General features: G+C 38.3%; 1 protein-coding gene across 1 annotated transcript in view; it reads left to right on the top strand.

Moving 5' to 3' along the window:
• The window catches only part of ltk (leukocyte receptor tyrosine kinase), a 49,744-nt gene that overhangs the window by 21,349 nt on the left and 3,028 nt on the right, over nucleotides 1-25,367 (top strand). The window contains exons 8-28 of the mRNA XM_068338323.1: nucleotides 67-167; nucleotides 276-436; nucleotides 839-933; nucleotides 2,931-3,002; nucleotides 3,226-3,400; nucleotides 4,426-4,576; nucleotides 4,751-4,879; nucleotides 5,115-5,271; nucleotides 6,072-6,257; nucleotides 10,192-10,290; nucleotides 12,628-12,789; nucleotides 12,901-13,011; nucleotides 16,644-16,830; nucleotides 16,966-17,056; nucleotides 17,485-17,549; nucleotides 19,768-19,897; nucleotides 19,980-20,077; nucleotides 22,014-22,106; nucleotides 22,365-22,466; nucleotides 24,551-24,685; nucleotides 25,112-25,202. Of these exons, the coding sequence (XP_068194424.1) occupies nucleotides 67-167; nucleotides 276-436; nucleotides 839-933; nucleotides 2,931-3,002; nucleotides 3,226-3,400; nucleotides 4,426-4,576; nucleotides 4,751-4,879; nucleotides 5,115-5,271; nucleotides 6,072-6,257; nucleotides 10,192-10,290; nucleotides 12,628-12,789; nucleotides 12,901-13,011; nucleotides 16,644-16,830; nucleotides 16,966-17,056; nucleotides 17,485-17,549; nucleotides 19,768-19,897; nucleotides 19,980-20,077; nucleotides 22,014-22,106; nucleotides 22,365-22,466; nucleotides 24,551-24,685; nucleotides 25,112-25,202 (2,591 nt within the window). The remainder of the gene's footprint in view (nucleotides 1-66; nucleotides 168-275; nucleotides 437-838; nucleotides 934-2,930; nucleotides 3,003-3,225; nucleotides 3,401-4,425; nucleotides 4,577-4,750; nucleotides 4,880-5,114; nucleotides 5,272-6,071; nucleotides 6,258-10,191; nucleotides 10,291-12,627; nucleotides 12,790-12,900; nucleotides 13,012-16,643; nucleotides 16,831-16,965; nucleotides 17,057-17,484; nucleotides 17,550-19,767; nucleotides 19,898-19,979; nucleotides 20,078-22,013; nucleotides 22,107-22,364; nucleotides 22,467-24,550; nucleotides 24,686-25,111; nucleotides 25,203-25,367) is intronic.

The following is a 25,367-nucleotide window of genomic DNA, read 5'->3' as shown; positions in this document are numbered from 1 at the left end:
TGTAAAGTAATCCAATAAGAATTTGTCAGTTTGTTCATGATTTCTCCTGTTTCGTATTTTCCCCAGGGCACTTCTTGTTTCTTCAGGTTAGAGAGACTAATTCTGTTCAAGAGGCATCCATTCAGAGCTCATTTTTCCCTCCTCCAGTCTCTTCCACTGCCTGCCAGGTTTGTTATTTTGAGAGCAACAATAATTTAATGAATTTATGTTTTTCACCTTGTAAGGAAACAACATTTGGTAAATATATTCTACTTACTCGTTTACTTTCTGTGCAGATACGTTTTTCTCTCTACCTGTATGGGAACTTTAATGGTTCCCTGTTGATGGCTATAGAGGAGAATCAGACCACCACTGCACCATTGGTCTGGGAGAGAAATGGTCAGTGGGCAGACAACTGGGAGGATGTTGCTCTGCAGCTGACTGAACTTCATCATGGGTAATGAAAAACAATAAGGAACAGATGATTATATAACAGTGAAGTATGATTGATGTATGGATAGATAGACATACAAAGAGTTAAAAAGCTCTTGTACAAATTAACATTTTTCACATTTTTTCCTTTGTTCGAATTTGTTTCTGTAAAATTCTTTACCTTTTCATCCCCAAACAAATGTGCAAACATGGCAATACACGTAAATAATCGCAATGAGGAAGTCAAGCATGTTTACTTGCTTTGACTGAAAATGCAGCTTTCATCAAGATAATTGTCTCAACAGTTTTTTTCACACACGAGAAAAGAAGCTTTATTGATATTTTATATTGATATTACAGTTATATTTTACATACAAAGCCAGAAACTAATCCTCTAAATACAAAAGTGGTATGTGCTTTCCTGCAGTTTTAACATTAAGGTGACAGCTGTATGGGAACAAGGCTCCAATGCTGATATCGCTCTTGATGACATTGCAATTGGAGCAGCATGTTTCAGCACGGGTAAGCTTTAGCTAAAATGCAATCATTAACTGCTGGGGGCACACATGATAAACACAATCATTTAATTATGGTAAATCTATTCTATTAATAATTCTCTCAAACCGATGCAATGCTTCTCTCAACAGTCAACTCCTACAAGCAAAAATTCATTTGAATTTAAATACAACAGTTGACTTCAATAACAGAATAGAATAATAGGATAAAATATTCCCAGGTAATTGATCTTGCATCCAAATTCCATTTCCATTTTCTTGTTCTCTCACAGTCAAGTAGCCCCTTCAGAAACATTAAGCTCCTCTTCACATGTAAGTTCGGGGATCCCTCGGCCAAAAACTGTTTCTCTTAGTAAATTATGATTCACATAGCCAGTCGCAGATGTTACCTTTGAGCAAATCCTCCATTTATTTGAGAATTAGCATAATCATAAGCTTCTAATTCTGAAGACAGATATTGTTTTAAAACCACTAGTGACTTAGATGTCGATGATGAATACCCAACACAGTTACCCACGACATCTGTACGTACAGACTACAACACTGGGTTCACATACAATAGAGACTCATCATTCTTAGGTAAACTGCTTATATACCCTAGAATTTTTTTGTTCTCAGTCTGGTGAAAGAACGTTGTTTTAAAGCCTCTCTATGCTCAGCTGAAATGGTCTGGGATGAATTGTATTGTCTAATCTGGCAATACACTTGGTACACAAGTGTACAATGTGATGTTCTTTCTGATTAAAGGAGTCGGTCTGCTTTTGTTTTATGATTTAAGGGAAGGTGGTCTAAAAAGGAAAAAAACACAATAATTACAGTGGTTTCTGTTTGGTGTGCTGCAGTAGTTGGACAAGAATGCAACATTTCATAATTGATGCCAGACTCAAGTCAGGATCAGAGTAACTGAAGACACAATAATTCAAGTCAGCACCATCACATCTCTTAACTCTTGCTGTTGTTTGTTGGATCTCATTGTGCCAGAGAGTGTTATATAACGGATGGAATTTTTTGAGAATCCATGGATTTGTCTAAGTGTTTCTGTAGACATTTAAACCCAGGTAAAATCGAGAGTTGTGGTGTATCGTCCAGGATCTTGGTTTTATTACATATACAACAGAGCTTAGCAGGTAAATAAATAATCCAACAATTAAAAAAAAAATTGTAATTACTAATTAAAATGACAGTTAACCTCTCACAGATGAATTTGTTATAAAAAAATGTTCATTAAAAATAGAATGTCATATTCGTGTTTACTGGTTTTTGTCATTTAAAATCAAGTACACTGCATTGTGTTATGAGATACACACAAACATACAAAATCCAAGTACCGTAAGTGATTTTCTCAGTGTTTACAAACTTATTTTTAGCATCTCCCTTGTTTTGCACCACATCCTTCCCTCTCTTAAATGATCAACAGTTTCATGAATAGAGACCTTTTTTTCTTCTTCTGTGTTTTAAACTATAAATAAAATGCTAAATGTATTTTTAGGGTAAGACTCCAGATGATGTGCATCCTTAGAGGTTTCTATCAAAGCCCCCCAAATCAAATGAAACAAACAAAAAAAATTCCACAGCATTCGGAGATATGTAAATAATATTGAATGTGTTTCTAGAATATTTCATTTAAGACATGAATGAATGCCAAAAATTTTAATCACCCCAACAACAAAAGCAGTTTACTGTGCCACTGTGGCTGCATTAAGTTATAGAGTTTATGCTGTAAAATCTGCCTGTCAAAACACTGATGTTTGTTTTAATAGAATTTGTTAGAATTTAAAAGCAATCATTTGACACTACTGCTGTCATCTCTCCTCTGTGATTTACTCGTCAATTCTATTACCTATTGTAACTTAAATGACATGATATAAAAATATAATATGATAGTAAATGTTTTCTTTTTCTACTTTCTATCTGCATAAAATGTTATGCATCATGATATGTATGAAGACTGTGACTCTTTTTCCTCATTCCTTCCCTCTTTCTTACCTCTCTGCTTCTCCTCAGATCTCAACTCTTTACTTCCCATGACAGATTTGGAGGAATTCTTAAGCCCACTCCCAGAACCGTCTTACTCAGGTAGTTTAGCATTTCAACTGTCACCAAGGATACTTGTGTGTGTACATTGTCATGATGTTTCTTAGGTATTCTGTCATTTTTAACCCATAATGCAGACATAATTTACATACCATGTTGTATATTGTGAACATACAGTACCTACATTTTTTAAGTCATTCAACATCTCTAAAATTTCCCAGCAGGTCATGGCTGTATTTCCCAATTTTTTGTCTCCATTTTCCAGATGCATCTTTGATGACGTGGTGGTTTAACTCATGTGGCGCCAGTGGACCCCACGGCCCAACTCAGGCGCAGTGCGACAATACCTACAGGAACAAAAATGTTAGTGTCATTGTTGGAAAGGAAGGTCCCTTGAAAGGAGTCCAGATGTGGAGGGTACCAGCTACTAACAGATACCTGTAAGTAATGGAGGGAATTGCTGTTATATGGAAGTCATCAGGCTGATCAACCACTGTGTTCCTTTTTATTGTATCATGTTTATAAGTAAACATGACCACACCGCTCTGCGAGAAGGTGCCATAGTGATGCATTTATGTGAATTCAGAGGAATTGCACATGACATACATAAACAGACCTGGAGCTATTTGTAACCTGGTTGTTTAGCCTTAGGTAATGCTGTGATCTCATGCCCTCCACACAGATTTTGACCCACTTCCTAAGACCTGACATGTAGAACTTTTCTCAACAGAGTAAAATAATAAAAATAAAATACAGGAATGCACAGGGTGTACACAGATACAACAACACATGTCTTGTAGATCACATAATTTGATAGTTCTTCTTTGTTAACGTCTCTTTATGTGGATACACTCCAATATCTAATGTGTTGTTTTTATATACCATATATTTATATGCCATATTTAACGCTCATATTGTCAAAACCATTAAATAAAGCAGAAAACTGGCATAAAAACTTAATCTTGTGACTGTGTTCTCAGATACTAAGCTTCACTGGCTGAAATCAGTGCTAACCATGATTTCCTGCAGGATCAAAACTTCTGCAATGTAATTGCACTGTAGGTCAGCACATTCAGAGATAATTATGACATTTCACCTCAGCAAGAAATGAGGCAAAAGTAATGCATCATAGTGTGTCATGATATTGAAATATTTCACCTAGATTATGCACAGCTCCTAGTAATAATAATAATAATAATAATAACTATTATTATTAAAATAATAATAATAATAATAATAATAATAATAATAATAATAATAATAATAATAATTAATGCATTTTTGTAGAGCCATTCAAACAGCAGGTGAATGTTTTTCCACGAGATGTTTTCATGATGTTATATTTATCTTTATCAATATATAGATAGATATAAAATACTACAATTTGAAATATACACTATGAACCTGAAGGAGGAAACAATTCATTTCTGTGTTTTATTCTTTTATTGTGCAACGAACTTCTTAGGATCTCAGCCTATGGAGCTGCAGGGGGAAAAGGAGCCAAAAATCACAACAAACGTAACCATGGGGTCTTCATATCGGCCATATTTCCTCTCGAAGAAGGACATGTGCTTTACATTTTGGTAGGACACCAGGGCGAGGACGCATGTCCTGGGGTGAGTAGACTGCACGGATTCCTTGATAAAATTTATGTACGTGGAATACTGTATTAGGAAGAGGGAAGAAAGACGAGTCACTTGGATGCTAAAGTTTTGCTCTGCTGAATTTATACTTTTGTGAAGCTGACTTCTGTCTTAAATGTTGAATCTCCCTCTCCCTTCATGTTGCAGAGAAATCCCCACACCCAGAAGATCTGCTTGGGTGAATCATCAGTGATTGAAGACAACCTTGCGGGAGATGCTAGTTCGGAGAGGGCTGGGGGAGGAGGTGGAGGAGGAGGGGCCACCTACATCTTTAAGGTGACAAAAGACACTCAAGTTTTATTTAAATATTGTGTGCTTTAGTTGGTTTGATTAAGTAAGAAAACCTTAACAGCTGGTTAGAGTATCACTCTTCAATTAAGATATTACCTTTTTTTCTCCTGCTTTGCTGCTGAGACTATATATATGCAGTGAAATTGAAAAGGTCACATGTGAGTGACTATGTACAAACTTGAAAATGGCGAACATGAGTTTTCATTTGCATTGATATCAGGTGGAGGAAGATGATCTTGTTCCCTTGCTAATTGCTGCTGGTGGTGGAGGAAACGCATACATGGAGGATCCAGAGTTCAGTTTGGATCAAATACCACTGGAACAGTATGAAAACAGCACCAGAGCTCCCAGTGCTAACGGTCAAACTGGTGCTGCTGGTAAGATACTTTATTAAACACATATATTACAATGAGGATGGTCAGTTAAATATAATGATATCTTGCTTTAAGACGTGTTCTGTGCCTAGGTTTTGGGCCATTGCAGACATTTCTTGAGTGTTGTTTGAATCAACTTTGAAAAGTGTATCCAGAATTGGAGAAGTAATGGCTTTATCATCATTCACCCTACAAATTATTCACCTCTCACTCAGCTGGTGCTCAGTCTGATATTTTTGTTCCGTTTAATGTTAATCAAAATTACTTATTTGATTACAATTAATTTAATTAGTCTATTGACACCATCAGACAACACACTTTCTATAAAACTTAATCGTTCCACCCGATTCACATTACATAATAATCAAATAGATCTGATATGAGATAAAGATAATATTGGCTAAATATCATGAACTCAAATAGATGTCAAAAATTGACACAGGACCAAAATTAAAAAGAAAATGTGAAAAAGGCATTACATGTACATTTGCACACTTTGTAGGGAGTTAAACATGTTGGTTGCCTGTCACTTAGCTCTCCATGTTTTTGAAGCAATGTGTTACTGGTGTAAAACTTTAATTGTGATAACCGACATTTGAATTATCCAATGCTCAACCTCCAGGCAAGAAAACTGACTGACTTGGATTACAGTTGACTAACCAGTGAATCAATTTCTGTCCATATTGCTATCAAAGGAATAACCCTTTTACATCCTTTTTTTTCTTATCAATACAATATTTATCTTGTGCTGCATTTATATGCATCAGATACTGTATTTAATAGTTTCACATGTTTTTCCCAAGGTGGAGGTGGAGGCTGGAAAGACACTCCCAGTCTTCACCTAAGGGCAGGAAAGTCTCTGGTGGAGGGATCTGAAGGGGGTTCGTCTTGCCCCCTGGCCTTGTCCAAACTCAACTGGTCAACATATGGAGGTTTTGGGGGCGGAGGTGGGGCCTGCACAGCTGGAGGAGGTGGAGGAGGTTACAGAGGTCAGCAAAGCCTGAACTACAATTTGTGTGTGTGTGTGTGTGTGTGTGTGTGTGTGTGTGTGTATGTGTGTCTTTGTGGGTCTTTTTCTGTGCACGTGTACTTAGGTACAACCTGTAATCAAAAAAAGTAGTCCCTTGACATACGAGCGACTCGATTTACAAGTTTTTTAAGATACCAGCCGTCGCTCTGTCCATATTTTTTTCGACATATGAGCAAAAATCCAAGATAAAGGCCGTGCTTGGGGACAACACTGCTAATTGGTGGGTGGATTCAAGGTCAGCTAAGACCAGATCTTGTTCTTTCCCTCATGATGTTGGATGGATACAACATCACCTGAGACCAGATCTTGTTCTCTTTTGAGGAGTAAAGAAGTAGTTTGTGTGTGCTGGTGACTTTTGCGTTTATTTTCATATTTTATAATTGTTTACATAACTTATATATAATTAATTATGCACACTTAGAAAATTTTTATTAGGCTGTAATGGATTAAAATGATGTTAGATATTTTAAAAGGGGTAAATTTGTTACGAGTTACGGGTTCTTTCATTTTCAGTCTCAGTCACGGAACAAATTAAGCTTGTATCTCAAGGTACTACTGTACACTGCAAAAGAATATGTTTGCACAGTGCAAGTTAATAAAAATAACAAGTAATGACATTACAGAGATGCGTCACTAACCCATTTTCAAACGCCTCAATGTGGCAACTGTCAAAACAATAAGACCACAACCATATCAGACAACAGATTGGTCTTTGATCTTTTACGACCTTTAAAAGACTTGAAAAATGTCAAAGGTTTGTGGTTTGTAAAAACAACCTTTACCAGAAACCACAGACACATCATGGTGAGTCAAAGCCTCTATGAAAGTGAGAAGTGTTTTGTCAGTGACAGAGTAGTTACGCTGCAGTTTGTTAAATTTCATAGATGACCCAATCCACCCTTTTATTGTCAGACTAAATAGATACTGCAATCGTCACTGCATGACTGACATCTACTTGTAGTTTGAAAAATTTCTGTACACAAAAAGTACATTTAAGTTAAAATACGTAATAGGTATTAGTAAAAAGTCCATTGATCTTTACATGGGATTGGCCTGATATTCCAGGAAAGCCTACACAAAAACAGGAACCCACACACGTTTGGTATTTCATTTTAGCAACTTATTGAGTAAAACAACAACCAAAATCCCCATGAAGTCAAACAGACCAAGTAAGGGCTTACAAACAGCAACTGTGGGTAATAAGGAGAAGACCAAATTGAGAACACAGTGGGAGCACTATGATAAGACGGATAGATGAGAGAAGTGGGAAAGATAAATCCTTGAAAAATGTAAATGACAAAGAGTGCATCCAGTTTCTGTGCAGCATGCAGAGAGTACTTCCTATGCAAGAGAAGCCAAGATTAAAATGGACAGGTCCTGGACGGGGGAAAAAATCCAACAAAATGCCTGTAAGTGAATCTCTGGTAACAAAACATTCATAGCTTTTGACACTACGCTGAGGAGAAATAAAGCCTCAGAACCACCCAAATTGCCCCAAGGGAATCACAGACCACCCATATTTGGGACTGAAGGACACATAGGAGAGTAGGAGGCATCCCATAACATCAGAGGAAGCAATAAAACTTTTCATAATGCACAGAACTACCTCCAAGTTGAAAAGACACCCAGGACAGCCTCAAGTGGAAACCGTGATGAGGCTGATGTTACCCTGATAGATGTTATCGTACCTGAGAGTAAGAATAAACCGAGAGGTTGCTTGGGCATAAACTGTCAGTTCCTCTCATCTGCCAAGTTTGTACCCAAAGTGTAATCACAGCACAAAAACAGACCACCCAGAGATAAGAATGCAGGAGAGACTTAAAAACAGGATTGACACTGGCCTGTGGGATACCCAAGGATGAAAGAATCAACTATTTACTAAATACCTACAGAAGGTAGGAGATCAGATACTTTCCTAAAACAGTCAGTTGGCTTCTGGAGCAGATTGAGGCTGCAGATGTCAAGACATAAAAGCTCGTAACAATGTACAAAGGGTTTCCCCCAAAGTCCATTTCCCTGAGATGCTACAAAAAAATGAAAAGGGTGGGTGAAGGGTGATGATTAATGGTTGTCAACACGGCAGTTCAAGTTGATATAGAGGTATCCCTGAATACATGAGAAATTTGGCATATAGCTCACTGGTGAAGTCTCTTGGAAACTGAAGAAAGTACCTTAGGGCCAAGGCAAGAGTTTTACATATAATAAATGCGGGAAGTGAGGAAAATTCGTTACGATAATCTCAATGGGAGCACTATTTTTATTCTTCTAATCTGGAGTAGAAATTACATTGTTGTCATTTGAGGTCCAAGTCTAGCAGACACAGACCTCAAATGAAAACATTTGAGGTCTGTGGACTTTTCAATGTTTCCTGAAAATAGTGACAAAACAATTGCCAGAAGAATCAGTACTAGATTGTTATGATTGAACTAGTGTTCCACAACCTTTCTTTTGTAAAAATAATTCATCGTCTTCTGAGTTGCAGCCAATTTCTCATTTTCCAATTGAACTGCAACATAAAATCTGTTTCTGAAACCATTAATACTCAAGTACGTTTTGAGGAAACAGACTACTATTAAAGCCTCTCTCAATACTATAATGGAATCATATACAGAAAACCCACACACCAAGTTATTTGGACTAACTTTGCACTCTCCTGTGTTATGCCCCTGGCTGCAATGTCAAGCATGGCAACCTCTCTGCCCAATTTCTTTTCCCAATTAGAGGGTAAGCCAAGATTTCACTGAGGTATTCTACTGCGCTTCCTTGTAATAAAAAGTCCAACACACCACTTTATGCTTGATTCTCTGTTTTTGTATCATTTATATCATTTATCTGTTTTATATCAAATTTCTCAGTTAACATCAAATGGAAAATCATTCGGAGTTCAGCGTTCAGCAAGGAAATAACTGTTAACCCCTTAACTTAACCCCGCCAACATTGATTCCGACATACCTGAGCATCAATTATCCCCAGGATACAACATTAAACTCCTACATGGGGACAACCCAGTCAATAATTTCAAAAAAATATGAAAAAGCAGGCAGGTTGTGACAAAGTTTTCTTACAGATACTCTATTTTGCTGGCACTAACTTTTAACCTGACCCAACTTGTAGACAGCCTTGATGTTCGAGAACATGTCCACTCACATAGATTGGTGTGCGTTCATTCCCTACACAGAAGTTTGAAGAGATGTGTTTTGCTTTAGACTATTGCCATGTTCCCGTGATCAGCCCTTTTTCATGGTCCTGAAGTCGAATTAGGCTATCTTCCACATCGTGGCAAGCACAGAAGATTAAATGTTTCCTGTCTAATTTTGTTTGAATATATTAATGTCCAATTGTTTGGAATTTAGGCTGATAGGGCCTGTCAATAACCCCAAAAAGAATTAGCTCTGTTGATTGCTTATTTTTTTCATAATTAAAGAAATATATCATCCCCCTTTGTTTTTCTGGCAAATCGTACCTTCCATGTGAGTCCTTGAAAGAGAACGAGATCCGGTCTCAGCTGACCAAAGCAAAAATATGGACAATGCGAATAACCCATATGTCCGAAAAATAAATGTTCGAACTCATATGTTTACAGCTTGTATCTCGAGGAACTACAGTACTGTACTTGAATAGTGAATGAATGTCTGCAGTGCCATACCATCTCAATCGTCCTCAGTCACAGCATCAGAATGGAATTTTGCACTCAAACTGGCCAAGTATCTGGATGTTATATCATCTAGATATTTCTGGATGTGTTTTCAAATTTTTTCTCACTAATCTATAATGTAAAAATGCAAGGTGTAATGTGACATTTTCTTTTCCTGAAGAAAAAATAGGAGTAACCTCAAAATCTGACATAAATGAAATTACTGAGAATAGATTTTGGCATCCTTTTTTTGTGACAGGTGGTGATGCGGCAGAGACAGATGAGATGACAGCTGATGGTCAGAATGGAATCTCATTCGTTCATCCAATGGGAGAGATTTTCCTTCAGCCTCTTGCAGGTGAGGCAGAGTCATCCTGTCACATCATAAAGAAATTAGTGATGCTGATGAATACTGTCAGAGATGACAAAACAGAGGAGGGATCTAGTGGGCAAAAAAAAGTAGAAATCAAAGAGCCATTCTTTGATAAAGACTATGCAGTTGAAAGTTTTTTAAAACAATGACAATAAATTTACGATTAAATCTAAACAGTATTCTTCTTTGTGTAATGCCATAAAGTGACATACTACAAACTGCTGTAGTCTTCGGTAGAAATCAAATTTAAATTTAAGCTATTAAAGAGAAGGTCATTATTCACAGGATTTTACTGTAAGCTGTAAACAGGAAGATGCGAGAAGTATAAGAGGTCATAAATTGTGTGACCCCTATTTGTTTGCCAATGTATAGTCTTTCTACATCTCATCAAACCAAGTGGACATATTTGAATTCTTGACCATATATTTGAACTTCAGTGATTCTGCTACTTTTGTTGTCTACCACAGTCCTGTAGTCAGTCTCTCCACTCTTAGCAATACATCCAACCACCACTGTGACACCAGAAAACCTATGGAGATGACAGTGCTCTGTGCGGTAGTTGTGCGGAGTGTAAAGGGTAACAAGGAAAGGAGAGAGAACAGTCCTTTGCCCAGTGTGTCTGACCACACTGACGCAAATAGACTCGGGTTGTCAAACCAGAATAGAACAGAAAAAAAAAGCAGCATATCCTGATGAGGCCAATGAGATACGGCTGAACATTTGTCAGTCGAAAATTACATATTTTTATGGGAAAGTGTAATAAATGCAAACAGAAGACATAGTGTATACCAGAAGGATGATGCAGATCAGTAATGGCAAGTATCACTTTGATACTTGCCACTACTCTTGCTTTTTTTCCGTAGTTTGAGGCATGTGTGTGCATATGTGTGTGTCTGTGACTCCAAATGAAAGGCTTTCAATTAAATGTTAATTGAAAGACGGGCTCTGGAGACTTTGATAGCTTACCATATTTAACAATACCGTGGATAGCCCTTATCGGGAGATGAATGTCTTGGAGTGACAATGGCATCACGTGGCCTGAGGTCTTTTTGAAGGATTACTTGAGAAATGTCATTGTTTTGCCAAGCCAATAAGAGGCAGAGGCAGGCCTGTCAAGGTGTTACCATGTAGAGAGTTGGTAAATTTGGAGAAATGAACTCATGTAGTGTCTTCCAGACTGAAGAATTACAGGCTCATTTAATGCAGACAGCTGTTAAAAGTCACCCTGTGTTTTATGGTGTTGGCCATATTCTAATTTAAAGTTATTTAACATGGTGTAGCATTACAACATTGTTTAAAGGGACTCGTCCCAAAGCACAGAGACGTTTCAAAGTAAAGATTCAATCCTGAGCTTTTGTGTGTTTTTCTTGCACATAACTCACCCAGTAATTGATCCGTTTAATGCTTCTGTGTCTGTGTGCGTGCGTGTGTGCGTGTGTGTGTGTGTGATTCTTTTTTTTTGTATGATGGCCATCTGACTCTAATTATTTAGAGGGAGGAACAGAAAGGCTCTCGGTTAATTCACAGCCTCATGTAGCCCATTGGCTTTTTCTCCAACAGACAGACCTTTATTCTCATGTGAAAGCTACTGTTGTTGTTGTGTGTGTGTTGCCGGATGTCAAACACATCGGCAGTGTTCAAACACATTCAAAGTAACATTTAAACGAAGAGATTAACTTATATTATACCAACTTGAATCTGTACCATAGTTAAGTCATTTCCTTGATTTTAAGTGAAACATGGCAATTAAAATATGACATGCATGGCATAAGCCCAAATATCCCTACATTCATAATTCAAATCCACAAACCAGAGAGTCCTGTTTAAGTCATCAACAGATCCACTTCATTATGGACAAAAACATCAAATTTCAAAGTCAAATACAATGTAGAGTCAGTAGTGGCATTTAAATTATTACAAAAGCAATTATTTACAGGCACATACTGCATTATACACATAACACATAAAATTGATCTTATATACTTGAACACATTAAACAATGTGTTGAAAAGTTTGCCATTTTTGTCTAACCCTTTTCATCTAACGTTCAACGTAGCTCCATGTAGTAATGGGTTCATCAGTTTCAATTTATTTCTGACTTCACCCCACAACTTCATTTGTGCTTGCTGAAATATGTACTTATTTAAAAACATTTCACAGATGTTACATAGACGTCCTATATCGTTAATGGAATTTAATTATCAAAACAGACACATAGGATTCACCCAACTCTGCAAACTTAAGGATGTTCCTGCCTAACAAATTGTTGTGAGTGTTACTTTACATCATTGTGCTCATTTGTGTGTAAACTCTTCCCTCCAGCCATGGAGAGCCATGGCGAGTGTGAGATCAAGGTGCAGTTGAACTGCAACCACTGTCAAATGCAGAGCTGCAAACGAGATGAAGACACTCAACTTATCCTTTGTCTCTGTGACGATGACGAAATCCTGGCCACTGATAATGTCACATGTATCCGTGCTGTAGGTATGTAATTGTCCCCAACAAACAACAGTTTTTCTATTGGATAGTAGCTTTCATGTGTTTACTGTTAATTTTAGCATTTAATAATACGAATTGACTCACTTCTCCATACAGGTCCTCGAGACCTGAGTCCACAGAGCCAGCTGTCATCGTCTTTGATCCTGGCTGTAACAGTCTCCACCATTGCAAGCAGCATTACATTGATCTTTGCCAGCATCATCCTCAGTAAGAGACTCCTCGACTTCCGGGCTCGGTCTGTGCCCCATACCTTACAACGGCTGTGAGCAGAGCTGGACATATAGATGCTTCCAGATGTTGCTGATAAAAACAGGAACACCTTTAATAAGTGCTAAATTAAAGGCCTGTGTGCCACTGCTAACTGGCTCTAAATACAGTAACTACAATATTAAGTAAGAGCAGAAGGGCATGCTATTAGAGGCACTCATTTCCAGTGAAGCTTCTTTGTAGCTGTTTTTATGTACATACAATCCGTCTAAAGAAGGTTATGTAAAGTGATTTTTCAGATGAAAAGTTAGATGATACAATTAGATGCTATATTGTGAATATATCATATTTATTGCATATAAATGACTTCAACATGGCTTTAAATTGAATTGACCCAAAAAGCCAATTGCCACTATATTCCAAATATGACTTAAAAGTTAAAATAGAAAACTGTTGAATTTTGGTTTTACATTTACATTCCATGTGAAACCAAAATTCAACAGAAGCTAGAGATTAGGAGAAGCTAGCCTCTACTTTCTGTGAAGCATTGCTCATATTCTACATCACCTGACTTTTGTATTTCCTCCTGCTGTAATTATTACTTCCACTAAAACAAATGTAAAGGAGGCTCACACTACGGACAACAGATGAACTACACATTCTTTTTTGAAGAGTTTTTTTTAGCAGTAGATAGTGGGGATGTTATGTAAGCATCTCACCATTTGAAATAATGTAAAAATACATCATTAGATATTATTGGCTATGAAAAGGGCAAGCAGAGGGCTTTTGACATTTAGCTAGAATGTTCCTTTCAGTTGGGTATGTGCACGGATGAATGAGAGTAGATAAGAGTAAATGTCAGGCATTACAATTAAGTGGCTGTAAAAACCTCCCCTCAAAACTCAAACAATTATGATTATATAGACTGAACAGGTTAGTTAAATTAGGAAAACAGTGAACCGAGATAACTGAGATGAGACATTATCCTTAAACTACTTGGAGGACCACACAGTGACAATGACAAGCTTATTTAGACACACAGGCTTTTGTAGGAGCTGTGATACTGTACAGTAAAAAGCTATAAAGCATTGTCAAATAGATTATTTTGGAGAGAGTGGGTGCCTTCTCAATCTGTGACAGTCTTGCAATCAGTCGAAAAAGACAGATAATTCTTGGACAACAAAACTGCTTCAAATAGGAAGAACTAGGGAATTAAAAATTCACCATTTTAAGAAATTCAAATGAGGGATACACAGAAAGCCATAAGCTAATATTCTGTATAAATAACATTACATGATGATATATTTATTATTAAATAATACAATTTTTTATGTATTTTATATTAATAAAAAAAGTGGTATCAAAGCTGCTATGCAATATATACTGTTGAAACTTCCTTTTAACTTTAACTACAGACACAATGGTGTGTTGCTGGTTCTAAGAACATCTGAAGTCGTTCTGCAGTCTTATAGGACAGTGAGGGATTAAACAGCTAACAAGGCTTTTTGCACTTTTGTCAGTTTCTTGATGGATACAGGTAGATGAGAAGGGAATCCTCACATTTTGATCCTCTATCTAATCCCCTAACAAGCGGCTTGTTTAAATATAGATGCTCTGTTTCCTGCTCTTCCTTACCTCACTACGTGCTGAATTGTACATCAAACACAGCGACAAGACTTTCTTCAGTTTTGGTGAATCTGAACTTTGTGTAAGGGAGAAATGTACACATCACTGTATCCTGAAAAAAAATCATATTTTCATCTTTCTGGGATTTTATGCTGTATGTAACAGTTTAATTTTTGAAGGAAAGTAGAGAGTAGAGTATAACTTTATTTATCCCTTAAGGAGGTTCTATCAGGCAAATTAATTTCTCCTTCGCACACAGCACAGTGAGTACACAAAACACAGAAAAAAACACACAGAAAGCACCAGCACATAGACAGTAGTACAACACCAAATAGAAAGATTAATAAATAACCCATCAATAATATACAAATAGAAAATCATAAATAGGCATAGAAATAAAAAAATAAAGTGATAATTTAAAAAAATACACTAATTAAACGAGCATTAAGAAGATTTTTCATACGTAAACATGAAATCTGAGCAGTCTTCATTAAGTGTTTTTGACCTTTATGCAAATATCTTTTAAAAAATTGATTCCTGGTCATTGTGGTAATCAGTTGTATCCTTTCTCTTCTTAACACAAAAATATTTCACAATTTCTTATTAGACTGATTATCTCTGCAGCATTTTATTATAGGTTCTGGTCAGCCTAACAGTCCCTGTGTATGACATGTAACGGTATGGCATTTAGTTTGGTGGAGTACCACAATAGGAATTCGGGTATCAGTAGAAAGGATATTCTGTCAAATAACTGTACATTAATGTGAAATCTTTAAGTTTGGTTAGATTTTAGTAAACTGATAGGAATTACAGTAACAGCAAAAAAGAAGTCCTAATTAGTTCCTAATTATTACCATATGCAAACAGCTATGAGTCCTGTTATATACAAACGTGCCTGACCCCTGTGCACAAGATTATTGGGAAGACCTCTTCTTTATGCAAAATGGATTTATTTTGTTGTGCCTTCGGTAAATGCAATGTGTGTAATTGTGTGAATTATTAAATTAATAAACCAAGTACTTTAACAAAAACATTTGTGCAATTACATACATGTTGCTTTCAAGTGGAAACCCCCCCACCATTTGGGTTAATGGTGTCTCTTCACCTGAGCTCTCCCCCATGCAGGGAGGTAGTCTGTTCCCTGGGCACCCAGCTCCTCTTCCCCCCCTCCTCCTTCTCCTCAATCTACCCCTCAGCCTAACCCCCTAAGTCCCTAGCATCTGCACTGGGTGATGGCTCGACGGCACCTCTTACCTGCACGCAACTCCCCCTCCCTGGCAGACTACCAACCTGCATGGGGTGAGTCCAAACTCACTGGTACAGACAGACAGTCTAGGAGCAGTAACCAAGGAGAGGACATCCCATCTGCATCCTGCAAAACATTGTGTTCGTGTGTAAATGGCCTTGAGTGCTTAAAGGGGAATTCCAACAATTTTCCTGAGTATATTCACATGTTTTGGGGAGTACTATCTCATTTATGTTAAATAAAGTCATTTGTTGCTGAAGGATAGCTTCACACAGTCCAGACAACTTTCCTCAAGTGAGTCAGTGCCGATTATGGCTGAAGCCTTCAAATTTAAAAATCGAAAACAATCTGAAGTGTGGAATTAGAGAGAGATGAGATTATCAGACAACTTTAGCCCATCCTTCAGTTCTGTTTGAAGTCAGTGGCTTAAGCCTGAACATGAACTGCTGGCGGTTGAGTTGTATTTTGAGTAACAAAGGTCAGGAAATATTGTAGGAAATCAATGTCATAATGGCTGGAGTGCTCTTCAAAATGACAGCCTTCTGACTATTTGAATGCTGTTTTCAAAATTACTTACAAATGACATTACCAAGTGAGATGTGGCTTGACCCCTCCTTGTTTACCGCTCCTACAATAGCGGTTACACTTGAAATTACTTATGAAACTTACAGGCAAGAGTGGGGTTCAGTTACTTTGTAAATTCAAACAACTTTCTTGGACTTGTAACTTAAAGCAGATCTCTGTCTTGTGTTAAATTTAGTGTGGTATCGCAGGAAGAACAAGCTGCATGCAGTCAGAGGCCGTCTACAGACTCCAGAGTACAATCTGAGCAAGATCCGCTCCTCCACCATCATGACGGACTATAACCCCAACTATTGCTTTGCAGGGAAGGCTGCTTCACTCAATGAATTGAAGGAAGTACCACGCAAAAACATAACACTTCTCAGGTACAGAACAACAAGACACAATACAAACATGTCAATTTTAGGTTCTTATGTACGTCCACGTCATGCATTCCCTTAGACAGTAGACAGTTTTTATGATTTCATTTCATTTGTCTTATTGTAAATATTTTTTTCCAGGGCTCTTGGCCATGGTGCATTTGGTGAAGTCTATGAAGGACAACTTCTGGGGATGAGTAGTGATAATAATCCCATGCAGGTGGCCATAAAGGTCAGCTTGCACTCTGTGGGGCACACAAGGAAAAGTTACACCTAAATGTTGGATGATAACACCTTACCACGAGTTATGTTGACTATAATCCACTCGACATCTCAACAGGGGTGGTCTGCTTCTTTATTCTAAAGGTCACACATACACATGTGGAACTTGGAAAAAACAGGACTGAGAAAACTTTATTTGCTTCATTAATTATCCAAAAGGAGTCCAATGTTAGTCCTTTGCCAACAATTTGTATTTAACAGAAAAATCATCCTTCATGTGTGTGTGTCGATATATTTGATAAAAGTGCAAATGCTCCCAAAAAATTGAAAATTTTCAATAGACATCTATACACAGGTGAAAAGGTGTAGTCAAGCATAATTTTTCTTTTTGACAACGGCATATCCTTACCTTCCTCTCCTCCTCGCTCTGCTCGACAGACTCTTCCGGAAATCTGCTCCGAACAGGATGAAATGGATTTCTTGATGGAGGCGTTGATTATGAGGTGCAGCCCCACTCTTCCTGTGTATATTTCAAAAAAGTACCATGGTGCAATCAGGACCATGTACAGTAGTTGATTATGTCTTGGTCTAAGCCCACAATATTTGCAGCTAGTTTCACAAATGTCGAAACCAGCTGCAATGATTTTGACAAACTGTAAGTTGACTTAACAGTATACCACAAAATACAAAAGAAAAAGATCCAGGTGGAATCAGGTCCTCTACATCTTTACCATCTGATATACAGTACAGTATATTTAGTAAACCCAAAATTATATTTAGTCCCCTGCAGCAGAGTAGTCACACTTATCAGTCCTAAGATTGGTGCAAGTGTAGCTGTGATGTTTCTCACCTATGATATGCAGTCTAATCTCTTTCTGTAGCAGAAAAATCTATTGCACCATAGCTTCAGAAATACAGTGTACCACCACTCAGTCAATCAAAGGGTTCAGGCTGTTTTATTCAAGTAGTGAGGTCATCAGTACTGAACTGCAAAGTGCAGTTAAACAAATAATCTAATGGGCTGTTTCAGATGTTCTTGAGTCAAAAAAGAACAAAGACAGAAGTATTACAAGTCAAAAAGGTGTTTATTCCACAAAAAAAAGGTTTTAAACACCCTGATTATATAGACTGATTAGATCTCTTTTTGCACCGCCTTTTATACCCAAAGGTCAGTGGGTAGCTTCCAGCCCTGGCCTTCCCCATGACCCTTTATGTAAATTTAAATATGCTATTGCTTTTGTCTGATAGGTGTGGAGACCATATTTTATTTGTGTCATACCATATATGACACAAATATATAAAATAGTCCATATTTTATTTGTGTCATACCATATATGATTTTCTTCTTTGCAAGATCACACCAGATGTGAGCTCCTCCTCCATGTGTAGCATACTGTATATCCCAGCATTGTCTGTTCCTTCTACGTGTTTTCTGTCAATCTTTTGGCATCACCTCTGGTGATAAATCAATGGTAACCTGTGCATAGTGTTATACTGCACATATGCTTTTCAGCCTTGCTCCAGTCATCCTCTGGTCAACTATGACCAGCTAGTGGAAGGCCTTCGAGTAAAGGAGTTTTGTACAACAGTGAATGAGCTCAGAGATGATGCATACATTGCTAATGTAATCAAAAGCAGCTAGAATAGATTGGATTGGTTGCTATATAGAACACATCTTGCAGTTTTTGCACGACAACAGCGAGGCTGGAGGCTGAAAGCAGAACACCAACATAATATGCTCTACTGCTGAAGCCTATCATTTAAGAAAACAATGCAGCAATATTAGCTAATCATTAACGGATTGTTTCAGCTCATGTTATCAAATGCTGTTAATTAAAATCATTAATTTTTTAAATCTATGTAGACCTTGTTTTTAAAAACAAATAAAACAGGCTTTCTGATAAATATGTTGATCTTTTTTTCAAGAGAAGAATAGAAAAAAGAAACCAGATAATTGACCTTAACAACTACCCGTGTGATTGCAGCTATATAAGTATGACCATTTCAATTATTCAAATGAAATTAGACGTGTAACATGTAAGGTGCAAATGTAAATGAGGAATGTATCACGTGGAGATTTAGCAGGTACCGCATATTCACAATAACATCACAATCGAGTGACGACAAAATTATAGGTTGTGGTCTTTCTGTAGGCAAAAGAAAACCTCAATTTTTTTGTTTACAAAAATCCAATAATGACCCTCTGGTGGCCTGATGGTTGTTCCACACGGTGCTCAAAAGCGAAAGCATCAAGCCAGGGGGATATAAGGGATATTTGGTGCCAGGAAACAATCATAACAAATTGCAATTCTTTTTAATGACCTGCTTAATTTTAATGCTGCTGTATTTATCTCCTTTCCAAAAATCTGTTGGACATTTTCACTCTTTTAGAGATTTTTTTTTTTAGAAACGAATAAGATTAGAGTAGTCTCAGCTCCACTTTATAATACTGCAGAAACACATATTCCAAAGACGTTGCAGTCACTTAGGTTAAATATATAACACACCTAGTGCACATGTATATGTGTTCAGTTTAATGACCATGTCATCTTTGTTACATGTTAATTGCAGGACAAAAAACAGGTCCTGTTTGTCTTTCCGTTTCTCTCTTTCCACACCATCTTGTTTTAGTCATTCTCATGTCTCCCAGCACATTTCATGTGATTAACACAAAAAATGTGCAGCCCAGCAAACCCAGCTGTTTACTGTTTATCCACACAGCAAGTTCAGCCATGAGAACATTGTGCGCTGCATTGGTGTCAGTTTGAACATCCTGCCACGTTTCATCCTGCTGGAACTGATGACTGGAGGCGACATGAAGAGCTTCTTGAGACAGAACAGGCCAAGAGCTGTATGTCTGCATGGCACCTTTCTCTCTCCTGTTGTTTATGTGTATGAGTGGGATTCACTAAACCATGTTCTGCTCTATCCAGGACCAGAGCTCCTCTCTCTCCATGCGAGAGCTGCTGCAGATGGCTAGAGACATTGCGTTTGGCTGTCGCTACCTGGAGGAGAATCACTTCATACACAGGTTCAGACCCACAACTAGTTATTACTGCTCACAGCTGATTTTGAATAAAAACTGTGAACATCAATACCACCAAAGTATAATGTGTTACTGTATGCAGAGTCTTCTGTGTATATGTGTGGGTATTTGTCCGTGTTTTTTTTGGGCTATAAGAATAATGATTGTGTACTGATGTGTGTAAGATGTCTGAGCTTTTTTTTTATGACAGTCAAATTTATTTTTACTTTTACTTGGGTATGAAGGGCACTACTCAACCCAGATTGCTCAGGAGCTGCTGAGAAAGAGTGACTCAAAACTGAAATCAGACATCTAACTTAGATACATTAAAATGAAAAACTTGAAAATCTTCTTCTCCTTTCAGCTTTTCCCTTCAGAGGTCGCCACAGCGAATCAGTTGTCTCCATTTAACCCTGTCTTCTGCATCCTCTTCTCTCACACCAACTACCTTCATGTCCTCTTTCACTACATCCATAAACCTCCTCTTTGGTCTTCCTCTAGGCCTCCTGCCTGGCAGTTCAAAACTCAGCATCATTCTACCAATATATTCACTATCTCTCCTCTGGACATGTCCAAACCATCTCAGTCTGGCCTCTCTGACTTTATCTCCAAAACCTCTAACATGTGCTGTCCCTCTGATGTACTCATTCCTGATCCTATCCTTCCTGGTCACTCCCAGAGAGAACCTCAGCATCTTCATCTCTGCTACCTCCAGCTCTGCCTCCTGTCTTTTCCTCAGTGACACTGTCTCTAGACCAAACAACATCACTGGTCTCACCACAGTTTTGTACACCTTTCCTTTCATTTTAGCTGAAACTCTTCTATCACACATCACACCTGACACTTTCTCCACCCGTTCCATCCTGTCTGTACACACTTCTTCACCTCTTTTCCAGACTCTCCATTGCTCTGGACTGTTGACCCTAAGTACTTAAAATCCTCCACCTTCTTGATCTCTTCTCCCTGTAGCCTAACTCTTCCACTTGGGTCCTTCTCATTCACACACATGTACTCTGTCTTACTGCGGCTAACCTTCATTCCTCTCCTTTCCAGGACAAACCTCCACCTCTCTAGCTTCTCCTCCACCTGTTCCCTGCTCTCACTGCAGATCACAATGTCATCTGCAAACATCATAGTCCATGGAGATTCCTGTCTAACCTCGTCTGTCAGCCTGTCCATCACCATAGCAAACAAGAAGGGGCTCAGAGCTGATCCCTGATGCAGTCCCACCTCCACCTTGAACTCCTCTGTCACACCTACAGCACACCTCACCACTGTCTTACAGTTCTCATACATGTCCTGCACTGCTCTCACATATTTTCTGCCACTCCAGAATTCCCCATACAATACCACAGTTCCTCTATGGGCACCCTGTCATAAGCTTTCTCCAGATCTACAAAAACACAATGCAGCTCCGTCTGGCCTCTGTACTTCTCTATCAACATCCTCAAAGCAAATACTGCATATGTAGTACTCATTTTTGGCATGAAACCATACTGCTGCTCACAAATGCTCACTTCTGCCCTTAGTCTAGCTTCCACTACTCTCTCCCATAACTTCATTGTTTGGCTCATCAGCTTTATTCCTCTGTAGTTGCCACAACTCTGCACATCTCCCTTGTTCTTAAAAATGGGCTCCAGCACACTTCTCCTCCACTCCTCAGGCATCTTCTCACTATCTAAGATCCTGTTGAACAACTCAGTCAGAAACTCTACTGCCACCTCTCCTTTACACTTCCATACCTCCACAGGTATATCATCAGGACCGAGTACCTTTCCTCTTCAATGCCCTCCTCACTTGAATATAAGGGTGTAAAAACTCTACTTCCAATAAGGGTGTAAGAAACACCCAATAAACTGCAACACTTACCTATTAGTTGTCAGTTGTAACGTTTATTACCATCATGAATCTACATGTCGCAATGATACCTGTGTTTTTCCAGAGACATTGCTGCACGAAACTGCCTGCTGACTTGCCCTGGACCAGACAGAGTGGCCAAGATTGGTGACTTTGGCATGGCACGAGATATATACAGGTCTGTGTGAATAATCTGAACATTGGCATTGCAAATCTTAGGATGATTGGGTGCAGCTATAAAGGCAGCACCTTTTTGATGCGGTAAATGAGAGACAAAGAAACATGATTGTTGTCATATTTTCCTCCACTTTTCTAAATCGTAAACTCCTGTTCTAAATAATTGCATGTTTATGTTTTGTGGTCTTTACCTTGTCTTATTCTCTTCTACACCGATGATAAATGTACATTAAGTCTCTTTTGGTTTTTTTTGCCACAGAGCCAGCTATTACAGGAAAGGTGGTCGTGCTATGCTGCCAGTCAAATGGATGCCTCCGGAAGCTTTCATGGAGGGCATCTTTACTTGCAAAACTGATACATGGTATAAATCCTAAACATAATAAAAAATACTTTCATTGTAATAGCAGGATTTTTAAAACAACACAGCAGTGTGAACAGTCTGATTGGAATGTTTGCAGCTTTTCTTCCACTGATCAAGTCAAATATGCATGACACTAAATGACACTAAAATGAATGAATGAAAATGCCTCAGTCAAATTCTATAAATGTGGAATAATGGTACGGATTGGTTAACAATTATGTCAGGTACGGGTCTCACACAAATATGAATGCCAACAGTTTAAGAAGATAGATCAGATTTCAGACGCAAACATTTTTATCACTTTGATAATGACAGAGGAAACCAAAACCATAACATGTGCCTAAAAACAAAATTTTGAACAGATTACTTCATATACTTCATATACAGTGTCCAGTAAGATTTTCAATCTGGTCATTCTCAGTCGTCTCCAGGAAGCTGTGGACAAGAGACTGCGGGACCAGCAAGCAGGTTTTAGGAAGGATTGCTCATGCACAGATTACATAGCAACACTACACATCATCATTGAACAGTCTATTAAATGGAACACATACTTATGTGTCAATTTCATCGACCTTGAGAAAGTTTTTGATAGCTTAGACAGGGCAACTATATGGCAAGTGATGGGCTATTATGGAATCCCCTCCAAGTTCATAAAACTTATCGGAAAGTCATAGGATGGAACCTCATGCAAAGTCATAGATGCAGGCCAGCTCTCTCAGAGCTTCGATACCAACACGAGCGTCAAGCAGGGATGCCTACTTTCACCATTTCTGTTCGTCATGGCAATTGACTGGGTTATGATGGAAACAACAGAGGGGAAGAGAAGTGGAATTCAGTGGACATTGTGGGAACAGCTAGATGATCTTGAGTTTGCGGATGACATCTCTTTCCTTTCACACAACAAGAAATGCAAGAAAAGACAGGCAGGCTTGGAAAAGTTGCAATAAAACTTGGTCTCACTCACAATACAGCAAAGTCACAGGTGATCAAGATCTACCGTATCTGTATTACCAAGCTAGCTTTTACCTACCTAGGCAGTGTTGTGGACACAACCGGAGGAACCGATGCTGACATAAGAAGCAGAATTAACATGGCTAGAGCGGCATTTGACATGCTCAGAAAGATCTGGACCTCAAAGAACATCTCCATCAACATCAGATTGCTCATCTTTAACCCCAATGTGAAACAGGTGATGCTGTATGGATCAGAGACATGGAGGCCCACTAAACTCACAACACAAAGGCTGCAAACTTTTATCAGCACCTGCCTAAGAAGAATCCTTCACATCTGGTGGAAAAATAAATTAACCAATGTGGACCTGTGGAAAAGAACAAACCAGGATCCCATTGGCATACAAATCCGAAAGAGAAAGTGGAGTTGGATCAGGCCATACCCTCAGAAAACCCACAACAAACATGGCCCGACAAGCCCTGAAATGGAACCCCCAAGGGAAAAGGTAACAAGGTCACCTCAGGAACAGTCGGAGAACAAGCGTTGAAGAAATGGCAGAGAGTGGGCTCAACTGGGGAGACCTCGAAAGAACAGCTACAAACAGAGTGAAATGGAGAGCGTTGTCAACAGCCTATGCACCCAGGAGGAGCAAAGGGCTTAAGTCACTTCATAGACAAAGATATTTGTAGATTTATAGAGATTTCTTTAAAGTGAGGAAAACTTCTTATGAAGATGTATATCAGTTTTTATGTGACTGAAGAGAGATGACTGGGAGAGGCACATTATTCCTTCTTACTTGAAGTTGTGTGCAGACGGGGTCAGGATAAATACCCAGAACTAATTCAGAAAAATGTTGGCATTTTATCTATTTATCATCTTTGTGTTTTTACTTAGACATTTTTCTCCGCATCAATAACACTGCTGACAACAAGCATTAATTTTGTGCAAGAGCGAAAGAGGTTTGTGGTTATGTGCTAAGGACATGCTTTCTGGAACTATTTAATTACATTTTCATGGCTGAAAATAGTTTCTGATGAAATATATGTGGAGTCCTCAGTTTGAGGAACGTTAGAATGAAGTGTGAACATGACGATGAAGTGAGCCCAGTTGATGATCTATTTCTCCTCCTGCAGGTCATTTGGAGTATTGCTGTGGGAAATCTTTTCTCTTGGGTACATGCCTTATCCCTGCAAAACCAACCAAGAGGTGCTGGAGTTTGTAACCAGTGGAGGCAGGATGGATCCTCCCAAGAGCTGTCCGGGGCCTGTGTGAGTACTGACAGCCAGTCCATTGAAGGAGACAGTCCTGAATTTAGTCCAGACTTTTTGAAGGTTCTGATATAAAATGGTCCCTTAATGGATGCTGGAGTCATACTTCTGACTCTAAATTAAAATGTGAGTATTTTAGACCAGTCTCTCATTTGACTTTTTTTTTGTAAGGCTTTAGAAAAGGCTGCTTCGATACAACTCTACTTATTTTTAGAGACTAATACTGTTCTAGAAGATTTTCAGTGTTAAAAGATGCATAATGAGATTTTCTTGTCTGTCGTTGCTGGTTGGTTGGTTGTTGAAAAGGACTACACAAACAAATGTTGTTTGATTATTATAACATATTAACAATTATCCTATAACCAGAGGTTTATCTAACAAACGGGTGAAACAGCACGTCTGACATTAGTCTCTGTTGCTCTGCAGTTATCGGATCATGACACAGTGTTGGCAGCATTGTCCCGAGCACCGACCCAACTTCTCTGCTATCCTGGAGAGAATTAACTACTGCTCTCAGGTATGGGTTCCATCACTCCTGTCTGCAGAGACACTCAATTACCTTTAATGGTGATCAAATATGTTGTTTATTAATTTATAATTAATTCATTCGATCTTTGCTTTCTCTTGTCCTCTTGTTTTTTTTTGTGTGTAATTTCCTCTCTGCTTCTACTCTCCTGTTCTT

This window comes from Antennarius striatus, chromosome 17 (assembly GCF_040054535.1).
Source record: "Antennarius striatus isolate MH-2024 chromosome 17, ASM4005453v1, whole genome shotgun sequence".
In the NCBI taxonomy this organism is placed as follows: domain Eukaryota; kingdom Metazoa; phylum Chordata; class Actinopteri; order Lophiiformes; family Antennariidae; genus Antennarius; species Antennarius striatus.
This window is presented reverse-complemented; position numbering and strand designations above follow the sequence as displayed.